This window comes from Lotus japonicus, chromosome 4 (assembly GCF_012489685.1).
Source record: "Lotus japonicus ecotype B-129 chromosome 4, LjGifu_v1.2".
Classification (NCBI taxonomy): Eukaryota; Viridiplantae; Streptophyta; class Magnoliopsida; order Fabales; family Fabaceae; genus Lotus; species Lotus japonicus.
In genome coordinates this window covers 38,541,791-38,562,836 of record NC_080044.1, presented here as the reverse complement: position 1 = coordinate 38,562,836, position 21,046 = coordinate 38,541,791, and the positions used below count along the sequence as shown (strand labels likewise).

At 39.1% G+C, this 21,046-nt stretch overlaps 1 protein-coding gene across 2 annotated transcripts; it reads right to left on the bottom strand.

The window, feature by feature from the left end:
- Positions 1–8,119: 8,119 nt before the first annotated feature.
- LOC130711060 (uncharacterized) lies at positions 8,120–20,753 on the bottom strand. Of its 2 annotated transcripts, none has more exons than XM_057560510.1 (8): positions 20,541–20,753; positions 20,135–20,332; positions 19,489–19,588; positions 18,740–18,885; positions 18,208–18,321; positions 15,216–15,347; positions 8,679–8,792; positions 8,120–8,548 (listed from the first exon to the last, which is right to left on the bottom strand). In XM_057560510.1, the coding sequence occupies exons 1-8, from the start codon at positions 20,715–20,717 to the stop codon at positions 8,498–8,500; spliced, it is 1,032 nt and encodes a 343-aa protein (XP_057416493.1). In that variant the 5' UTR covers positions 20,718–20,753; the 3' UTR covers positions 8,120–8,497. The 2 variants fall into 2 exon arrangements, with proteins under 2 accessions (XP_057416493.1, XP_057416494.1); XM_057560511.1 differs by having other exon boundaries at positions 19,489–19,567; positions 20,541–20,752.
- Positions 20,754–21,046: the final 293 nt, after the last annotated feature.

Genomic DNA, 21,046 nt, shown 5'->3' with positions numbered 1-21,046 from the left:
TAGACTTAATGAAAATGTTAGAATAGTCTAGATTCTGAGCTAAACTGAGTAAATGATCAGAGTGATGTATCGATCAGAGTCAACCATTTAATGGATAATATGACATAGTATATCAGAGTGTTAAGGAAATCAAAGCATATGATCACTTCAGAAGAAGTGAAATGTATTCCTTGCTAGTGCCTCATGAAAGATCTATAGTCATAACGATATGTAATTTCAAATTCTCCAAAAGAAAAATAACACATCAAAAACTGTGGATTGTACTCCCCCTTTTTGTCATAAGCAAAAAGATCAGGGGTGTGAAAAACTTAGCATTGAAGGGCAAAGCACTCCCCCTTAGAAGGACTAAGCTAAAAAAATTTAAAGATAATAAATACACATATAATCAGAGAAAAAATAGAAGAAGAAAAATAAGGGAAGGTGTCTTGGGAGGGTGTTTCAATGATAAATGCTGGCAACCGTTCCTGGAGTATAAATAGAAGGGTTTCCTGGGTTAAGAATGCATACTCAGAGAGCGAGATAGAATCAACATGGCAAATATAGAGAGAGCTCTCGAGGAATTGAGGGAAAGAGCCTTCGAGCAAAATATGTACGTTGCACTATACTACCGGATCACAACAGAGAGTTGCATCCGCCAGCTGATATGTCAGCTGCTTGGAATGGAGCTGGATCCAGTGCTGGATGCATCCCTTCGCATTTTTCTGGAGTTCGTGGAGGAACTAGGCGAGCTCTTCCGTGCAAAAGCAGAAATCACCATGATGATTGGTGGTTGGGAGGCAAAGCTGGAGCTCCGAGCAAAGGACACGAAGGAGCGACAAGAAGAATGTAAGGATGAGATGGCGCGTCTGATACTTCAGAGGCGACCCATAGATACGCAGTTAGCGGTAATGTTAGAGCGTTATCAAGATATGAGGATAAATCCTCCTTTCTAAGTGTAAAACACAATTTCAATGAATAAAAGAAGTTTATGTTTAAAGCATTGTGTGTATGTGTGATGTTAGAAAATGTGGTAAAGTATCAGAAAATGAAAACCGTAATGAAAGATGATAAATAAAATAAGTACCAACATAAAAAAGAAAACCAACAAGATATATATATATAATAAAAGGTTAAGAAAAGAAAAGTAAAAACAGGGGGAAAAGAGAGAAATCCTAAGAGACTAAGGTTTAGGATCTGGAAGCCTCCTCAGAATGTCGGCAAACATTGCTTCCACACTCTTGTTGAACACAGCCTGTTTATCAAATTGCGTCTGAAAGCTAGCAAGTTGTTGTGCAATAGTAGCAAGATCAGGTGATGCTGATGCAGGAGGAGCAATCTGAACAGAAGAAGAGGTTTGAGCAGAAGCAGATCCAGAGCCACCGACTTTAGAATCCATCTGAGGGGACTTGCCTTTCTTAAGCAGAGCTGTAAAGCGAGTGCCTTCTTCACAGACAACATTTTCATATTCAGCCTCGGCTTGAACCCATTTAGCCAGCTCATCTTCATATGCGACTTGAAAAACAACATTTTCTTCTTCTTCTTCTTCTCTTCAACGAATGCCAGCCAAAGCTATCTCTCGCAATCTAAGAAGACCTTGATATTCAGCATTTGCTTGAAGAGTGGCTTCCCGTGCTTTAGTACTCTTGATTCTTTTATCTTTATCGAAGTCAGCATAAGCGAGCAAATCTTCAAGTTGTATTCTCAACCAATGTTCAAAGCTTTCCCAGTAAGTTTTTACCAATCTTAGTTTAGGACAAGAGTCAGTGGCCACATACAGATTGCAGATCCTGGTGTTTGCTTCAACACTCATCCAGTTCAGAAACTCAAGAAGGTTGTGTGGTTCAGGTGGGTTGTATGGAATCAGAGCTTGGTTGCAAGAGGTGCGTTTGAGAGTGGAGTTGGATGCTTCAAAGGTAACTAGAGCAGAGGTTTCTGCTTCAGAGTGAAACTGATCAGAAGCATTTGCCACTATCATCTGATCTGGGATAGGTGGATCAGATGCAGATTGTGTTGCTGGGTTTTCAGGTTGGGAGAAGACAAAGTCTTTAGAAGTGGTTGGGGAATAGTTTCTGAGGGTGACATCAGAAGGTTCGTTGTTGTGGGAACAATTTCTGTTGGAAATGCAACAGAGAGAGGAACAGGATCAATATGGGATTGAATGAATTCTGATGGGTCAGATTCATTTGGGGTGAGTCGGGAATAAGTGAGATGTATGATCGGTGGAGTTGGTGCAGTGGAGGCTTGGGGCATTTGATCCAAGAGATCTGGATTGGAAGGTTGAGGAATTTTTTGGTCGGAGGTCGTGGTTACGGTGGTGATGGTAGTGCGAATGGGTTGAGTAGATAGGGGTACTGTTAAAGAAGAGAGTGAAGAGGGAAGAGGAGATGGAATTAAGGTTGTGATAGAAGAGGGAGGAGGCAGAGGTTGAGTTTCATCAATTGACGTGAGTGCAGAAGAAACAAATGCAGAGGTGGGTTTACTTACACGCCTTGCAGAACCTCTGGTAGATCTTGGAGCAGGATTCTGAACCAGAGCTGTTGAGGCAGAGTCCTTCTTGGTCTTCTTCTTCTTTGCCTTCTGATCACCTTCAGAAGTTTCCATTTCAGATTTCCTTTTCCTGGGAAGCTCAGCGTTCGAAGTTTCAGGAAGATTCCTGATGAACACTTCTGGATCTACATCAACGCCTTCATCCTTCAAGCCATTCAGATACTCCACAATGGCTTCTGGAGAGTCCTCCTTGGACCATAGTGGATAACCATCGACGTAGATACGTCTTAGAGCCAACTCGTCAAGTGATTCCTTGATTGGCTTCACAATAACCTTTTCAATAAGTTTCATATTGGAGAGGGTCTTGGCATTAATGGCTTCTCCAGTTGCCACAGTCAGATCATCCAAGCAATTTGAATTCTTCAAGAATTTGACTAACCAATTTTCAATGAAAATGTCTGAAAGCATTCTTCCAAAAGGAATGTACTTAATTGATGATGACCCTATTTTAGTAGTGTTTTTAGGGTCATTTCATTGTTTGTTTTGAGTCTTTTTGTTGAATCTCATGTAGTGTTTCATGCATTCTCATGCATTTTTATCTTTTCTTGAGTCTTTGCTTTGTTTTGGTAATTTTGTAGTTTTATAGGGAGTTTTCTTGCATTCTAAGTAAGTGTAGGATTTGCATGATTTTCTTTTGTTTAATGAAGGACCTCTTGTGCTAATGAGCTCTTTGAGCTTCTGGATATTTGCCTTGACTTGTTGGTTAGGTTTGCTGATCAGAAACTGAAGGAAAAAGAAAGCCAAGAAGCATGGAATTGAAGGAGGACTTAAAGAGGCTTGAAAGAGGAGTTACAAGAAGCCAAAAAGTCTTTTCCAAGCGAGCTTGAGCCCCTAGGCGCTGGGAATTGGCGCCTAGGCGCTAGTGCAATTTCCTAAAGCTTTTGGAGTTGGCGCCCAGGCGCTGGGAATTGGCGCCTAGCCGCCAATTAGCTCCATAGAGCTTGTTTTGGGCATGCAATTGGCACTCAGGCGCCTGAGCGCCCAGACTCATATTTTGTGACTATAAATAAGGCTTAGGCCAATTTCTTTTAAAACACTTAGTCATTTTACTCATTTTAGATCAAGTTTGAGAGCTGAGGAGAACCTTGGGGTTGTAGGAAGGCTTCCAACTTGTATTTTTCTCAGGTTCTATTTACATTTTCTGTATGAATTCACTAGCCATGAGTGGCTAGTTCTCTTTTTGCTTTGGGTTAAGAGATTCTATGAAGTTTTAGTTTGTTAAATCCTATCTCTATGCATGAGTTCTTGATTTACCTTGTATTTCAATTCCATTATGCATGTTTAGCTTTGGTGCACCCTTGCTATAGGCTAGATTATAATCAAATGGAAGTTTGTTATGATTTAGGGACATGAATTGAAATAGATCCTTCTATACTTGCTTCTAGGCATAGAGTGAGGGTAGGGTTTTGTTGGCCATAATATGTACGCTTAAAAACCTCTTATGAATGATTAAGTACACAAGAAATTGGGCTTAACTTTTAATTTGAGAGAATTACTTTTGTGAGGAATCAATTAGTAAGTTCATAGGCTAAAGCAACAAGGGATAAATCAAGGTTTTACATGCATAGGATATGTGGACTAAAGTGGATTAGATGATCAACAACCCAAGGCAATTTTCCTTTAATTGTTAAATCCAACATTTTCAACATTGCTCTTTTGCAAAACCTTTGTCTCCAACAGTCAAAACCAATTTCTGAATTTTACTGTTTTAAGAGCTTGTAACTTTAGGCTTAAATCCACAATTCTCACTCACAATCCCTGTGGTTCGATATTTTAAAACCAGGAGGTTTCTGTACACTTGCAGATTGACCAACAAGTTTTTGGCGCCATTGCCGGGGATTGTTTGTGGTTTTCGGTTTAAGTTGAAAAGTTTGTTTGTTTGTGTTACTAAGCATTGCATTGAATAGGTGTTACTAACCTTTTCTCTGTTTTTGTGATTTCAGTTTATGCAAGGTAGACTTGGCACGGATCCATTGGAGTTTGATCTGGAGCCAGAGCGTACTCTCCATCGTCGTCGAGCTCAGCAAAGAGCTGCTGAGATAGCCACCATGGCTGTCCATATGACGGATGTAACACCCCGACTTTTGGGGGTCACAATTAGTAACCTATTAAATAAAATGAAATGATTTTCCAAAAAGGATTTAATAAAAGCGGGTATATTTTTTTTCGTTTGCTTTCTTTCCAAAATATTTCCAAAACGTGATATGTATACTCTTACCCAAACCCTTACTTCCGGCTTTGACAAGGCAAGCACCCGTGAGTGACGACGGATGTTCAAGACATATAAAATATACAGTGAAGTAATGTCTTAACCGACAACAAAGTTCAAAATGCGATAACACCCTAAGTCCAATATACTTCCTACAATCCCCTCACTGGAGATTCGCAGAAGAGTAATGCATCGAAACCTACCCAAGACCAAAGTAAGTAATACAATCATCCCTACGAGCTTCAACCAATGACGGTAAGCTTTTCTACCCAAGGCTCTAGCCTTACATCTAACTATTACTTCCACAAGTCTTCGGTTGGTTCACTCACTCCAAGGAAGTCTCATCGTCAATCAGTCCAATCACCTTCTTGCAGCAATCAACAGCTCCTCAGAGACACACCTGTTAGGGCCTGGCAGTTTGCCGACTGCCCAAACACAAACAAAGCAAACAAGGCAGAAAGGGTCAACTTCCTAGAGTAATGTAATATAAGTCCTAGCTTGATTTAGCATAGTTAAGTAGCGTGTTAATAGTAATTAGACACAGCATAAGTCAATCTCTATCATTTGAACGTCAAGTCATCAATCCATCACTCGCCGTCTACGCCTAGATGTATCTTCATTTCCTTGCCAGGGCAGCATCACGTCTCACTAATGGAAACGCACGACTCAGCGGTCAATCCTCTAGCACGATGAGCTCTATACTCTCTAATCAACAAACAAATAACAGGATCAAGGACTAGCCCCTTAATCGATCCAAGTAATAGGAGTTAAGGTCTAACCTCTTAAGCAAATAACAATTAGTATGACTAAGGTCAATCCTCTAAATCAACTAACACATAATAGGATTAAGGTCCAGCCACTTAAATCCAAGGACAAATAATATGATTAAGGTCCAACCACTTTAATCAAATAGCAAAAATAGGATTAAGGTCCAGCCACTTTAATCCACAAGCAATAAATAGGATTAAGGTTCATCCTCTTTAATCCATAAGCAAATAATAGGATTAAGGTCCATCCTCTTTAATCCATAAGCAAATAATAGGATTAAGGTCCATTCTCTTTAATCCAATAACGAATAATATGATTAAGGTCATACCCCTTAATCGAGAGTAATTAATAGGATTAAGGTCCAGCCACTTTAATCCAGGGGTGAACAATACGATTAAGGTCCATCCTCTCTAATCGATGGATAAAAATATGATTAATGACAAACCTCTTAATCAAAGAATAATTAATAGGATTAAGGACAAGCCCCTTAATCAAGTCATGCAGGTATGCAAGAGCTAGCAAACCACGATTCGTCCTCACCCGGATACGTGTCTAGCTATGGTTCATGTCTCTATCGTTTTTCCCTAAGGTAAACGTCGGTCCTTTGACCAATCACTTCACACAAGGAGTAGCACCTGCACTTAATGGCGATTCTACTCATAACGGCTCCTCTTCATGATGTTCACAACTCGAATCATTATCTTTCCTCGAACCTCGAATCTTCGACCCTTCCCATTTTCGAACTCATTTCATATCCTAAGTTTTCCATTTTTGCTTTTTGAGCTATTTATAGGCAGGCGAAATCGCGGGAAAAATGAAAATTTCGCGATTCCGATTTTTGCAGCACGATCACCGTGGAATTCTAAGAGAGATTCTGGCGTCAGAATTCCAGAACTCAAAACAAATATCTAAGATTTGGGAAAAACGATATCCAAAACGCCAAAAGCGGTGTAAGTTAGTCTGTCCCGAAAAACTACTTTTTGCTGTGATGCTCAGACGACAAAACTTCCAACAGAAGAAAGATTGGAAATGTCGAAACAAGTCTGGCAACGCGGACGGAATCTTCGTTAGATGTCCCGAATAGAAAAAGTCTTCATCCTTCGCTCAAAACTAAGGTTTCGAAGCAAAGAAATTAGCGTCGGCGGACATCCGAAAAGTTAAACCTATCGTGCGTACAGTCCAGAGTTCCGAAATGAAACGCTGGTCGATGGAAAAATAAAGAGAAACTTTAAATTTTCCAAGAGTTCGAAATCTCACTTAAAACGTTGCTTTAAGAGCGAAATAGCCTATTCTGGACATGCTCGCCATAAGGCAGGTGTGCAGACGAATCGCACTAGCTCCGAAAGAAACAACGCCACATTCCTCGAGCAATTCCTGAACTTTCTTCTTCATTAATCTTTCTCAAATATCAAACTCCTGTCACGCTTACACTGATTCCACGCGTGAGTCGGAAATTAACTTGTTCCGAAAATCCGGGTCTTACAATAATCTTTCTTCCATCTTCAAGCCTCCTTCCTGAAGCATCCATCCCTCATCCTCCCTACAACCCAATCACAAGCCAAGGCCACTTTCTCCTCTCAAATACCACAACCAGGCTAAGCATCCACATTGACATACCAGCGTCCATACATCGCCACAATACAACCAACACCCTCAATTTCTACTCCCAAGGCCCACCTTGTTCAATTCAACGGCCCCTGCAATGTTTTCTTCTGGGCATGCTTCTTCTTCTTCTTGTTCCTCACATTTTTCCCTTTTTATTAACCCAATTCGTGGTTGAAAGGGGGTGTTGGGAGAAACAGGGGGGCACGACCTTCTAGAGGAACGGTGAAGAACACTTGGAGATTTTGTTGATGACCGGGATGGAGAAGATCTCTACGAAGGTATTGGTGACCAATCTGGGATGAGAAGCTTAGGTGCTATTGGATTGAAGCTTCATTTCTATCAAGTTTTGCTAAAAATCTAGGATAACCATTCGAACCCAAATACCCAATTGTCTGGCTCAACGATGCTACTTGAGGAAATGGAATTGGTATATTACAAAGGGAATATCTAAGACATTAACGCCCAAGGATCTTGTTTTTCGCTTCCCGATTTGGGAATTATTTTTTCCCCTGTTTCCTCTCCTATCTTTTTCTATTTACTGTACTTCTTCTCTGTCTCTCGTTTTTTTCTTTCTTTCTGTTTGGCCTTAGCCTCTTGTTTGGAGGGTGAGGGTGAGGGTGCAGGTAGATGGGAGTGAGAGTGAGGTTGCAGGTGTGGCTGGGTTGGGGTTGATGTTTGAAGATGATGATGATGATTCTGGAAAATGATTCTAAGTTAGGGATTAGGGTTAATTGGGGGTGAATTGAGATAAGTTTGGGGGAAAGTTAATTTAGTTGATTTAATTTGAGTTATAATTAAGAATATGATAATTTAGTTTAATAATCACACTTGTAATTTTTTTAATCCACATCACCTCATTAAACACAGTCAGCGATCCAAATCAGCGCTCGCCGGAGCTTCGCCCTCCGGCGAGGATCTACCCCAAAAATATTTCAAAGACGAGGACCAAATGCAATAAATTTTCCGGCGAGGGACCTAGATCAGACGGCGACACAAAGACAAAGAATAATATGATGCTTAACCCAAGAATTTAATAGTTCATAAAGTTGAATATGTATTTGATTGTGTTGTATAAGGATAAATTGTCAATGATTTTTGTTCCGTCATCACTGGTAGACACAGTAGACACCAGCAAATGGAAATCATCTGGAGTTAACCAAACAATGATTAGCAATAATCCAACGGACGACAGGTTACACTAAAAACGGGGTTTCCATCCTAAAAAATGATCATCTAATGATCATCTAAAAAATTAAGTCACATAAATTACAAAATTCGGAAGATGGTAACAGTAACGGCAGAATTGAAAATTTTTACTCGGAAGGATCTCACATCTTCTAGTTCTTATAGAGATACTGTGGGGTATATTGAAAGAATACAAAGTAGTGCCTACTTTGAGGTCTCACTGGATGGTTCCTCTGTATTGCTACTGTGAATCAACTGATCAACAAGTAGAGACAGCCAATATTAGATTCAAACAGTAATATGCAGATACATAACATTATAAGTTTACAAGGAAAAGATGAGGAGGATGATCAAGAAAACAACTGATAAAACATCTAGTGTTTACCAAGGATCCCAGTTGTTCATATGCTTCCATGACTTTTGGATCTTCTTCATCTTCATAACCGATTTGTACTATTTTAGGTCCATTTACAGACCAAAATGCTCTTCGACCTGCCTCCTGCAAAACAATAACAACTCAAGGCATTTATATAGTGCATCAATCATAGTAATCAATCCTTAGCAGGATTGTGGAGTGCAGGATGATGGCTTCAATCAAAATTTATATATGTTAAATAATTGATATACTATCTCCGGTCTTTTTTATAAGAACCAAATTGAAGCATAAGAATCATCTTAGCTTCTCTACAGCATTTATTATTTTTTGAAAAAATACTCATAATTATCTATTAAACATTTTCTTACTCTCAATTAGTAAATGTAGTACATTAATGTAATACTTTCTGTCTCAATTATCTAGTTACCGAGAACTAGAAGTGTTTAGAGCATTTTCGTGAAACTAATATAATTTGAAGTTAAATTCAATGCTAGTAATAAAAATTACTACATTTTTAATGGACGTGATATAGTTAGTTGGTTCCTATAAAATGACAGGGAAGTATTACATACATAAATACTCAAAAGCAAAAAATACTCATTAAATATATATTTAGGGCTCGTTTGGTATGATGTATTAGACATGATAGTATAAACTTATACAATACATTATGAACTTGTCCATTGTTTGTGCTCACATTGTATTGTATAAGCTTATACATCAATCCCCTCTTATACATTAAAATGATGGATTATTTAATTAACCACCACCACCACCACACTCCACCTCTGCCACCATCGTTGATACCGTCATCGTTGCCGCCACTATCCACCACTACCATCATCACCTTCCAATACCACCACCATCACTATCGCTATCAAATTATGCAGTGTATGACCAAACGATGTATAATATTAAAATTTTATCAGGCCTAATACAATTAGGCTTTATACTATACAAAATATCAAATGAGCTCTTATAATCAAAATTCATAATCAGTGATGATGGAAAGAAATTTAACATATGATAGGCTAAACATAAGTTTGAGACAAATAAGAAGTCATCACAAAAAAAGACAAAGGTCAAGATAGTCTAGAAAAACAAAAATTGAAAGGGCAACAGAGCGAAAGTTATAAAATAGATGAAAGGCAACCTGAAGAAGAAAGAACGGAGTAGAGCAGAGAACTTGAAGAATAGAGTAGATGTGTGCAGGGGTGGCTGGGCCTGGCCCGAAAAATAAAAGACTTGGCGGGAAAACATTGCCATTTAGCCGGAATGACACCGGCATGAGGCATGTCAAAGGATTTTCTAAGATTATGATCCTCTCATATCACATAATAAAGTCAAGTGCAAGTGTGCAACGTTGTGTGTCTCTCTTTGTTAGAAGTCCTACATTGGCTAAAGATACAGACAAACAAGTGTTTATAAACAGTAGACCATTCCTCAACTCTTGAGCTAGTTTTTGGGTTGAGTTAGACCTCCCTAATTCTAATATGGTATCAGAACCTATCATAGATCTGTTTGTTTGTGGGGACCTCCCATATTTGAGTCACCCGTTGATATTTATTCCACTCTCCAAATGTCTAGCCCTGGGCGTGACAGGGTGTGTTTGAAGTCTCACAATAGCTAGAGATATGGCCAAACAAGTGTTTATAAATGGTAGAGCAATCCTCAACTCTTGAGCTAGCTTTTTGAGTTGAGTTTAACCTCCCTAATTCTAATACTCTTCATAACTACTTAAAGAATCCCACCTATTTAATAATATGAGGGAGATACACAAAATTTCAACATGAGTTTTCACATGAAAAAATCCTGATCCACGACCTAAAAGAATATGACTCTGGTATTGTTCAGCTGCTATAGCGGCAACACCAAAATGCAACATGATGCATAAAAAAGGCAGGTAGAGGTACACGGTGGTCCACCACAATACCATTGCTACAATGCAGTACATGATTTACCGGAAGCATCTCAATCAAGTTGATAGGAAGCAATACCAAATGTAAAGGTCTATCCCCGCACGAAGTGTAGGGGTGCAGCAGGGAATAGTTGAGCTCGCTGAGTTAGTTATGTTGAGTCAATTATTTGAGTGTTATTTTATGATTATGTCAGTTATTTATGGTTATTTAACTTGTCAATTGTGTTTTAGAAAACTGAATGTGGTAGTCACAAATAGGATCAGTCAGATTGATTAATTATCAGGAAATTCTGAAGTAAATTGGTTGGGAGAGAACTGGCTCTCGAACATCCAAGATTTGAATGTCAGTACTTAGAGAAAACTATCTTGTTTCTATTTCAATAAATTTCCAATTTCTTTCTGCACTTATCACAAGTTGTATTTATCATTGATGAAACAATGATTAATTAAAGTTCCAAACTAAAGAACGTCAAAATCAGTTTATTATAATTAATACTTTGGTCAGTTTATTATAATCAGTTTATTCTGTATACATTCCATTCAAGATCTCATTCCATTTACTAGATCTATCATAGGTAAAACCACATTCCCTTGGGTTAGTTAGAAACAGGTAAATTAGTGTTTTGTTAGTTTGAAGAGTTAGTTTTAGGGAGGGAATGTTATAAATACGAGGGAGCTAAGTTTGGTTATCTTTTGAGATTATTTGGTGTTTAAGACCTAAGCAAAGTGGCTGAGATTCTCGAATATCTCAACAATCTTCTACATTTCATCTCTCAATAATATCAGGGTTCTATCAATCTCCTACTTGAATACATAGTTTCTTTCAAAGTTCTATTGTAATTTTTCTAGCACCTAACATTTGGTATCAGAGCTCTCGATTCAGGGAGCTTATTATGGTTACCATGCGAACATAAATTGAGACTTGATGAGGACAAGAGCAAGGATCAAGAAGCACTTAAAGGACTTGGAGGACCAATGACGAGGGCTAGAGCTAAAAAGGCCAAAGAGGCTCTTCATGAAGTGTTAGCAACTTAGCATCAATTCTTGAAGATGGAGTCCATGTGGAAGATACTAAGCCCAAATTGGAGAATTTCCTCATATCCCATGATGAGGAGGACGCCCAAAATGAAGCCCACACTTAGGAGCTGAATTTGTGAATTTGTCTCTAGGTTTTTGAATCCAATAAAGCCCAATCCACCAAGGAACATTATCAACTAATGGGAGCTGATGTGGAAGATAAAATGGGCGAGTTTTACAGCTTTGTTGTGGAGAATATTCTAGTTTTCATTCTGTTTTTGTGGCTGAAATGAAACCCCAAGAATAGCCTTCATTAGTAGTTAAGTTTGTTTAAGAGGGAGTTATAGCTGTTGGAGGCTGCTGCAATTAGAGCCAATTAGAATACAGATTTAAGTTACATTTTAGATGTTTTAACTCCATTAACTAGTTATTAATTGGAGTTAATACCTTGTTCCTCTTTTGTAACCTACAAGCTAGCTTTCAACTCCTATTAAAGGGGGTCTGCCAAGCATTTCAGATTATGAATGAATTAGTATTTTCTGAGTAATTCAGATTTGTGAGAGTGATTCTCATAGTTCTTGAGTGATTCCAGAATTAGACTTATCAAAGGTTTGCCACCACCTTTGTGTGAAGTCTTCATCTTCCATTTCACTAAAACTTCATCTCTTTTCTGTCCATTTCCCTCCTATCACGAAATTCTTCTTCTTCTTACTCACATTTCAGAGTTCTTAACACCCACATTCAATCCTAGACGATCCATTTCAGCCCTTGCATCAACTTGGGGCATATCAAGACTAGTGAGGACAATCTGGAGCGTTCTGTTCAAAAGATGAGGTCAAAAAACCAAATCCATTTTGATAAGCTCCGCCTGCTCTTGCTGAAGAGAGAATGATGTAATCGAAGCCGGTCTCCCAAGAGACGTAATCGATCGCACTTGTGTGATGTGAGTGTAGGACAACGCAATCGTGAAGTTATTCTGGCAGGGATCGACGTTACTGAAATGGAACAGACGAAAACTGAATTAGTGGTCGTGGAGGATGTTGTTCAACCTAGGGCAGAGAGGAAACAGAGGGAAAGGAAGGATGGTATGAATTTAAATCTAATAGGAGAAGAGGATTGCCAAGCAGAAGCTGTTAATAAAGAGAATCTTGTGGGAAAAGAAGAGAAGAACTTAGCAAAGAAGAGGACATGAAAGCTGGTTAAATTTTCTTTGCTGGTCGAGCGACACCTGCTTGTTCCGACAGACCGAGGAGGAACGCTGGCAATTGGATCAACCGACCCCTTGAGAACCACCAGATTTAGTGCTAGCCAAGAAGGAAAGTGGGTCAGCAACTGTGACGGTGTGCTTGAAGTTCAGGCAGCTGTTGAAAATGTACTGAGGTACAAATACGATGTTCATAGCTACTGAGGTCCTGGAGGCAACTCTGGTGATTGAGCGACCACCATCCAAACCGCCCATCCAAACCGACGTACCATGGTGGCAGAGCTGGCGAGAAGGTAGATGCTAGCATGACTCCTGTGGAAGATGCAAAGGGTGCGATATTGCGAGATTCTACGAAAGCATGTGGAAGAGGTACGATGCACTAGATCAGTCCTTGTAGGAAGATTAACCACGTGCTGAGGTGGCAGTGGTGTGGGATCCATGTGGGTAGAGCTGGAGAGAGTTTAGGAGGAATAAAAAAGGGAATGCGGGAAAGGGAGGGTAGGCAGTTATTTACGTTGGGCTTAGGAGATAGAGGCACTCTCTTATTTGCCTCCTTGGTTGCTTTTTGTTCAATTCTTCGTTCTGTACACATTCCATTTACCAGATCTCCTACTTGAATCCATACAGTTTCTTTCAAAGATCTACTTTAATTTTTTTGGCACCTAAGATTCCTATAGCATAATGCTTCCTTAAGTTGTCTCCTAATCTAAGCTCAACTCAATAACAATGATACAGGAAATATTTTGAAACCAAGTATATCAAAAACTCTAGACAGCTTTGATTTCTGCAATACAATTGGACAGCTCTCAAGTTGGCCATGATGGTGAAATTTCAGCCTTCGATGATGCAAGATTCTTATGAGCTAGTCTTAGGCAGTGTTATAAAACTCGGCTCGGACCGGCCGGTTGAACCGGTCCGACCGGGAATCGGTCACCTGAGCGGTTTGAGTCGAGGATCGGATCGGCCATGCAATTGAACCGGTAAGAACCGGTATGACTCGGTCGGTTTACCTCAAAACCGGTGACTCGGTCGGTTTTTTACTGAACCGGAGAGTAGAAAAAAAAACGGCATTCTAGTATCCATTCTCTTTTAACAGATCTGCAACAATGCTGTGTCATGGAGCTAGGGGCCGTCCTCACCGTGCTTGTCCCTGGGTTATCAATTTCCGGCCGTCACGAGGTTGTCTCTTTCTTGATTTTAACTTCTCTTCACCCACATCGCTTTGCTCCCGCACCTTCATTGTATTCTGTTGCTGCTGCGTATTTGTGTGGCTGCTGTCCACTGTTTCTTTTCTTTAGTTACATATATGATATTAGAAATTAGGGTTTTGTTTCCTTGGGCTCTAGCTAAAGTGCAACCTTCTATTAGACTTTAGATTTACTGGGCCCAAAAACATGATCATATTATTTAAGAGTTTGAATGGGCCTAATATAAAACCAACAATTAGCTAGAGTACTATACAGTCCCTTACTCCCTTTTGCTAAATTAGTGGACAAAAGAAATCTTTTCTGATTTGTAGCAATAAGGTCCCAACGTGCATAATATTTTTATATATTATTACTTTAGGTAGTAATATGACCGTAATAAATTGCAAGGTTTTATTATGTAAATTATTTTTAGTTTATATAATTCTTATATGATGGTAATAATTTTAAATTTAGAATGTGAATGGCTAATTAGTGTTAGTTTTTTATATTTTTTAATAAAGACCGAGTCAAACGGTTCAACCAGTGACCCAGTGGTTGAACCAATGACATATTGACTCAGTGCCCTGACCGAGTCAATGACCGGTCCGAGTCTGATAACACTGGTCTTAGGGTTGAAGCAGACGTCTTCTACAAGTAACACGGAATAATTTGAATTGTATTACAAACCCTGAATAGGTAAGAAGTATATTTCAGAATGGACTGAAAGAGGAAATTAGGGTTGAATTAAAATTAAATAGGGTGGAACACTGGAACCCTTGGCTGGATTGATGAAACGTGGGTGGAAGAAGAGGGGGAGGGGAGGGTAAAGCTATGAACAGCAAAGGATTACCAGCTGTAAGGGGTGTCCACTCTCCAAAACCTATGAGCTGGGTAGTAGGGTCACAGTCACTGTAGAATCGGTAACCATTTTCCATTCGTCTTGAGGACAAGGTGAAGTTTTGTTGTTGTGAATTACACTGGCCCAGAGAGACAGTTCAGTATAATGGTCTAAATCTAATTGTTGGAGAAAGATGGGTCGAAATTTTAAGAGGGAAATGAAAAAGGAAACTGCCATTTTGGGAAGCAAGTCTGCTTACAGGGGAGGGTATGTTCTCTCGAATACCGTGTCCAAAGGGGATTTTCGCTTTTGTTCTTCACATTTCGCTTTTGTTCTTCACATTTTAAGGAGAAGAAAGCTCCTAAAAATCTTTGAAGTTTACCTGCAAGGAGATCAAGTAAATGGCTTCCAATGCTTGAGTACGAATTTCTGGATCACTCACTGGTTCACGCTCAATGGAGAGTGCAGTCCCAAGTTCAAGCGGCATTTTTGATCTGTCTACGTCACTATAGATCTGCATAAAAATTAAGTTATCAAAAAAGAGACATGAAACAAACTTAACTAGTCAAGATTAGTGAGAGTTAGTTAACAGAATTAGTAAATAAAATAATCATTAGTTAGTTTGATTAATGAATAAGGCATGTAGACTATAAATAATTAAATATGAATCGGGGTTGATGGAGGTGATTTGCCATTTTGAGAGAGTTTGGGCAGTAGGTGCAGACCGCATAGTTCTGCATTTCAAAAGTGCATTATACCTATTATATCGGGATTAATCCATATTTTCTTTTAATAAGATACTGGTTTCTATATCAGAGATCTGAGGCCTATATTCAGAGCTGTTGGTTTGTGGAATCCGGAAAAACGCAAGGCTATCGAAAGTAAATGTGCTGGTCCTGCGGTAATGATGGATTTCAACAAGTAGCTGGAGACCATAATTGACTAGATGCAGAAGAATAAAACAGAGCTGATGATGCGACACACAAGAAAACGGAGCAGATTGAGGAAGAGTTACAGGTGAGCATTGGAGCATCGAAGCGCTGGGAGGGAAGCCAGTATTGCATTATGAAGGGGGGCGATTCAGACAAATTGCGTGACGACAGGGACAATGATGTTGGAAGATGGGTGGCAGAGAAAACCCAAACCATAATTCAACTTTCAATGGAATTGGCCGAATGGCTATCGAGAATTGAGGGCAAAGATGCAAGCAGTTATTAATGTTATAAGAGGTTCCTGAGGCGCAGAAAGCTAAGCCTCTTTAATGGTTTTGGAAGGCAAGGCCTTCACATGGCAACAACATTACACTGCCTACATGGTGAAACGGAACCTGGATTGGAAGAAATTCCTCAATGATACTGATGGGACTTATTATGACCCCTTGTCGAAGCTACTGAGGTTGAAGCACGGGCTCATTGGTAAAGTACATGGAAAGCATTTGTTGGACGAAGCGTGCAGTGGTGACCCCATGTCTCTTACCATTTTCTAGGGTGGCCTGAGGATTTCATAGGAAAAATCATTGAGGTTACACTAGCATCAACCAGTGCAGGAAGCTATAAGTTGCAGGATTGGAACAGATATTTTATTGGAGCTAACAGGACAAGAAACAAAACTTAGATTTTCAAACATCCCAGCATCAGGACGGTTAATGAACTAGTACATAGAGGGTGATTCAGTACAATAAAAATCGTAAAGTAATAGCATAGATCCCTAGTGTCAGGCCAAGCAAGAAGATCACAGAAGTAGCAGAGAAAAATAGTAAAGGGATAAATTTCAAACTACTACTAGATGCTGAGTACAGTAAGAGGAGAAAGAGCCTTCGTTTCAAATGTGATGAGAAATACAACATCTTAGGGTGATGATTTTGGAGGTACCCATTGTAGCACAATAAACAGCAATGGAGAATTGTGAGGAAGAGACAGGCTGATGGGCGAGAACAAGATGAAACCTGTGGGAATTCATGAGATATTCTAGATTTCTAGGAATGTTTAGGAAGAAACCCATAAATCTAAGGTTAGAATAAACAGATATTTTGTGTCATAAACTAGCCTAGAACATTTGTATATATTGTATAATTGAGCATGTAAATGCAATGAAACAATTCATTCAATCCTTAATTTTCTAGATGGTATCAGAGCGTTTGATCTAGGAGGCTTTTTCTGTGCACCATAAACCATAAATGGCAGCCTTCACTGAGGCTAAAGCTTTCTGTGCCTTCATGAAAATAAAAAATAAAAAACCCTTCAAGAAGACCCTTGCTCCCTCATTTGCCATTTTTCTGATCCTGTTGGTGGCTTAAGTCAGCACTCACCAGCCATCACTTTGCCTTGGGAATTTTGAGATCCTGGTTATTTTCTTCATCTTGTAGAGCGATTCTAGTGTCCCTATAATGTCAAAGGAAGAGGAGGTGATGAATCTACAGGAGACGCCTAATCCGAACAACCTGGAGAATCGCTGCAAAATCACATAACCATGCGATATTACGCCCAGTCACGATTTTGCATACATTGATCGCATGGGAAGTGAAGGGGAAGAGGAAACAATGATGCGATGGAGAGAAAGGTGGTAGTAAACGATTTGACGGTGGTGAAGAGCCGCTGAGAGAGGAATGATGACAGAGACAGAAACTTGTGGCTACCGGCGTGAGAACTGGAGGAGAGTTGCACGCAGAAAGTGGATTCACGAAGCAGGGAAGGGAACAAGATGATAGAAATTTGTGGGAGGGGAGAGGAATAATAAGTTACTTTTAAGTAAAAAGCTCCTCTTGCTAAGTTATTCTAATAAGGAGATTTTCTTTATTTTACACTATAAAAAATAAGCTCCTTAAAATTTTAGAGCTTTTTCTAAATTCTGTTTGGCCCAGCTTTAACTTAAAAGTTGAAAAAAAGCTGGGCCAAACACTACCTTCGTCCATTTGAGAGGATTGGGGGGCCTTCGGAGTTTGGACACCAAGGTGGAGACAGTCGAAGTTCTATAGTTTGAGTGTGTGCACTACCTTTCTAACTGGGGGAAATCCATATCTCTTCTAATAGAATACCAGTTTCTATCGATTACATTATGAAACTATGTCCCATCATCTGATTGAAGTAAGTTTCAAGGACAGTAAAATAAATTATATTCATATTTTAATCTTTTGTATGACTTTCAGACGAGAATTTTAATCTCATTAGTCATTAATCACTATAAAGTAGGACAATCTCAAATTGGCCACAAGTGATGAAGTACACACAGACATCAATGAAATTAGAGTTATTGCGACTTTGAAAATGATTTAGCTTTAACTTGCTTAGTCAAAAATATTTCGGATGGGGTCGAAGTAGTCTATTCCACAATATATTGAAGAGAAGCTTTTAGGTAGAGAATGTAAAGCATGTAACCTTGTTTCCAGCTACTGGAAGAAGTAATGCAGGCCAGAGGAACTCTGATACCAAAAGCAAGTTTTGTAGCTGATTCTCAGCTTCAAAGCAACAATTGCGAATAGTTCCAGACACCTGATAGCAATAAAATATCGCAACAATTTTTAGCTTACAAAGTTACAAGCTATTAAAATTGACTAATAAAGAGCTACCAATCTGCTTTTCCTTTAGTAATAGTAACTGAAAGTGATAACAAAAATTGATGAAACTGTTATGGTGAAATGATAATAAACATAAGCAGATCAATCAAGTAGGAATTCAACAACAACCAAACAAGAACAATGTTAGAAACATACTGTATGCTCAGTTTAAAGAATACTCTTTTAGGGCGACAAAGTTTTGTTTATTTATTTATATTAAGCACAGAAACAGCATCAGTCTGTGTCTGCAATGTATGCTTAATACGCACTTTAGAATTAAAAAAAAAAAACTATTCAAACATTTCCTAATGCTGGGAAACAGAAAGCTTTTATGCCAGTTATTTTGCACATACCCCTTTCTTTCTCAGCGAACTGTTAGAATCAAACTGTCTTATTATCTGCTTTAAAAGACCCCGCTTTGGGTCAAGTAGAAGCTCTCTCCCTGCCCGCTGCTTTGAGATGTTAACAAGTATTGAACCAACATGTTCAAAAGCATCATCTGGTAAAAAGCTTCTACTGAATCAGCATGACAATTCGTGGAGAGCTAACAATGATCACAACATTCATCTAAAAGGCACAGAAATTTTTCCAAACTAAAATGTCAACTTTTCTAGTAATACTACTCCCCATTTGTTGAACTGAAAAACCCAAGTTTCATGTTTCCCTTTACATATTACAAATGAGAATAAAAATGAATTGTAACCGCTTATGATAGGCGCCTCAGTGGCTCAGCCTAAAGAAAACTGTTTACTGTTCAGAATTCAATAACATGTGAAGAGATCCAGGGTGAAATCAGTAGTCTGTGGACACGTGGTTAAAAAAATACTTTTAGTAGAACAGGCAACACCGAAGTACTGAAAAAGTGTAGAACTACAACCATGTAGGCAAAGGAATTAAGGATAGTTATACAGAATTCAGAAGGAGTGTTCAGAATTCAATAACATGTGAAGAGATCCAGGGTGAAATCAGTAGTGTGGACACGTGGTTAAAAAAATACTTTTATAGTAGAACAGGCGACACCGAAGTACTGAAAAAAATGTAGAACTACAACCATGTAGGCAAAGGAATTAAGGATAGTTATACAGAGTTCAGAAAGACGCACCATCACTCTCATGGGTGGTTCTACAAAATGATCTCACAAGCTTCATAACATATAACCCCCGCACCTTGTCATCTTCAATCTGACAACCAGCAGAGAATTGCTGATAGTCAAGTCCAGATAACGTGCAAGATAAAAATGAATGATGTTTTTCTCCAATAAAATAAATATCATCATCAAATCTACCTACTTTAACGCCATCATGGATTTGATAGGAACAGAATTATATTATAGAAATAATGATACAACTCTGGTTTTCGAGAGCTAGCCTCTCCTAATAATACTGGAATTAGAGAGTCCAGTCCCTCACCTTAAAACACAACTTCTGAACATCCTTCAGTTCAACCCAACCCCTAATATATAACTACTGCTATCTAATAACTGCTGCTGTCTAATTTAAATTCAAACTATAACAGTTACTAACTGCTAAAACTACCCAACTTATAACAATTAAATAATAACTTCCTAACTGCTATCTAACTGCTGTCATTGTTCATGCGCACTGCCACTTGTTGTCGAGAATCTAATGGGTCGTTCCCTATCAGTATTACACCCTTTTTGCTGCTTGTGACATCATGACATGATCATTACATGTACTTCTCATAACATAAATGCCAAATTGTTTACAAATGAATAAATGAAAGCCCACCTGAAGCAAGGAAGCAATACCAGCATCAAGTTGAGTGAGATTCACTAGAAGCATGACAAGCAAGGGAGTAACGCTACAGTCCGGCTTGTACAAAACATCCATAGCTGTGTCAATCAATCTCATCTGAACCATCTCCGCCGCTAGATTCAAATTTTGTGAGAGGTTTACAAGGGCTTCAGCAGCAGCCTCTGAAACCTCCTGAACAAAGTATCACATCATAATCAGCTTGTCTCTCTTCAATTCCATAGGGAGTAAATAATCAAATCAATTAATCTATGTAGATATAGTGTCAGTCAAACTAGCCCCCAAACAATTAAAATTACAGTCAAAGTGGCAAATATTAGTGGAATAATTTGACGTTCCATGTTGAAAACCCTAAGATACGTAGAAGAAGCAAAAAGTTGACCTTGAGTGCAGTTAAGAGGCGAGACAAGGCAGGTATAAGGGTGTTAGCGTGATTGGCGAGAGAGTGCAAGCCGTCATCAGAACCAGTTAATCCTCGAACTATGTCAACGGCAGCCTTTGTGATCTGCGGCGATGGACAAGTTAGAAAGCTCACGAGTTCTTCCAGCTCCGTCGCCATTCTCAAATCCTATTAGGGTACAGAATTGTGAACTTGAGCTAGTTTTTTTTATAAGGTAATTGTTATTCTCACCACATTAAAATGTGAAAATACCGTAATACTCTAATAAAAGAATAACTTCTCATAACTTCCCCAAACCACCACCCGTCACATTTCATTTCAAATTTTCCCTAACCCGCCACCCCCCAACACACATTTCATTTCCTAACTTCCTCCTCCTCCTCCTTCTTCTTCCACCATGACCCACCGCCACTACCACCGATGGAAGGAGTGCTCATCAAAACCGCATCTCCCTGACCCAGAGGCCGCACCAACCGCCACACTCACCA

Excerpts from the sequence above, each read along its gene's own strand:
- LOC130711060 (XM_057560510.1), bottom strand. The coding sequence starts at position 20,717 with ATGGCGACGGAGCTGGAAGAACTCGTGAGCTTTCTAACTTGTCCATCG. Across the intron at positions 20,333-20,540 it reads GCCTCTTAACTGCACTCAAG|GAGGTTTCAGAGGCTGCTGC; the intron begins GTCAACTTTTTG and ends TACTTTGTTCAG. Across the intron at positions 15,348-18,207 it reads TTCCAGTAGCTGGAAACAAG|ATCTATAGTGACGTAGACAG; the intron begins GTTACATGCTTT and ends ATTTTTATGCAG.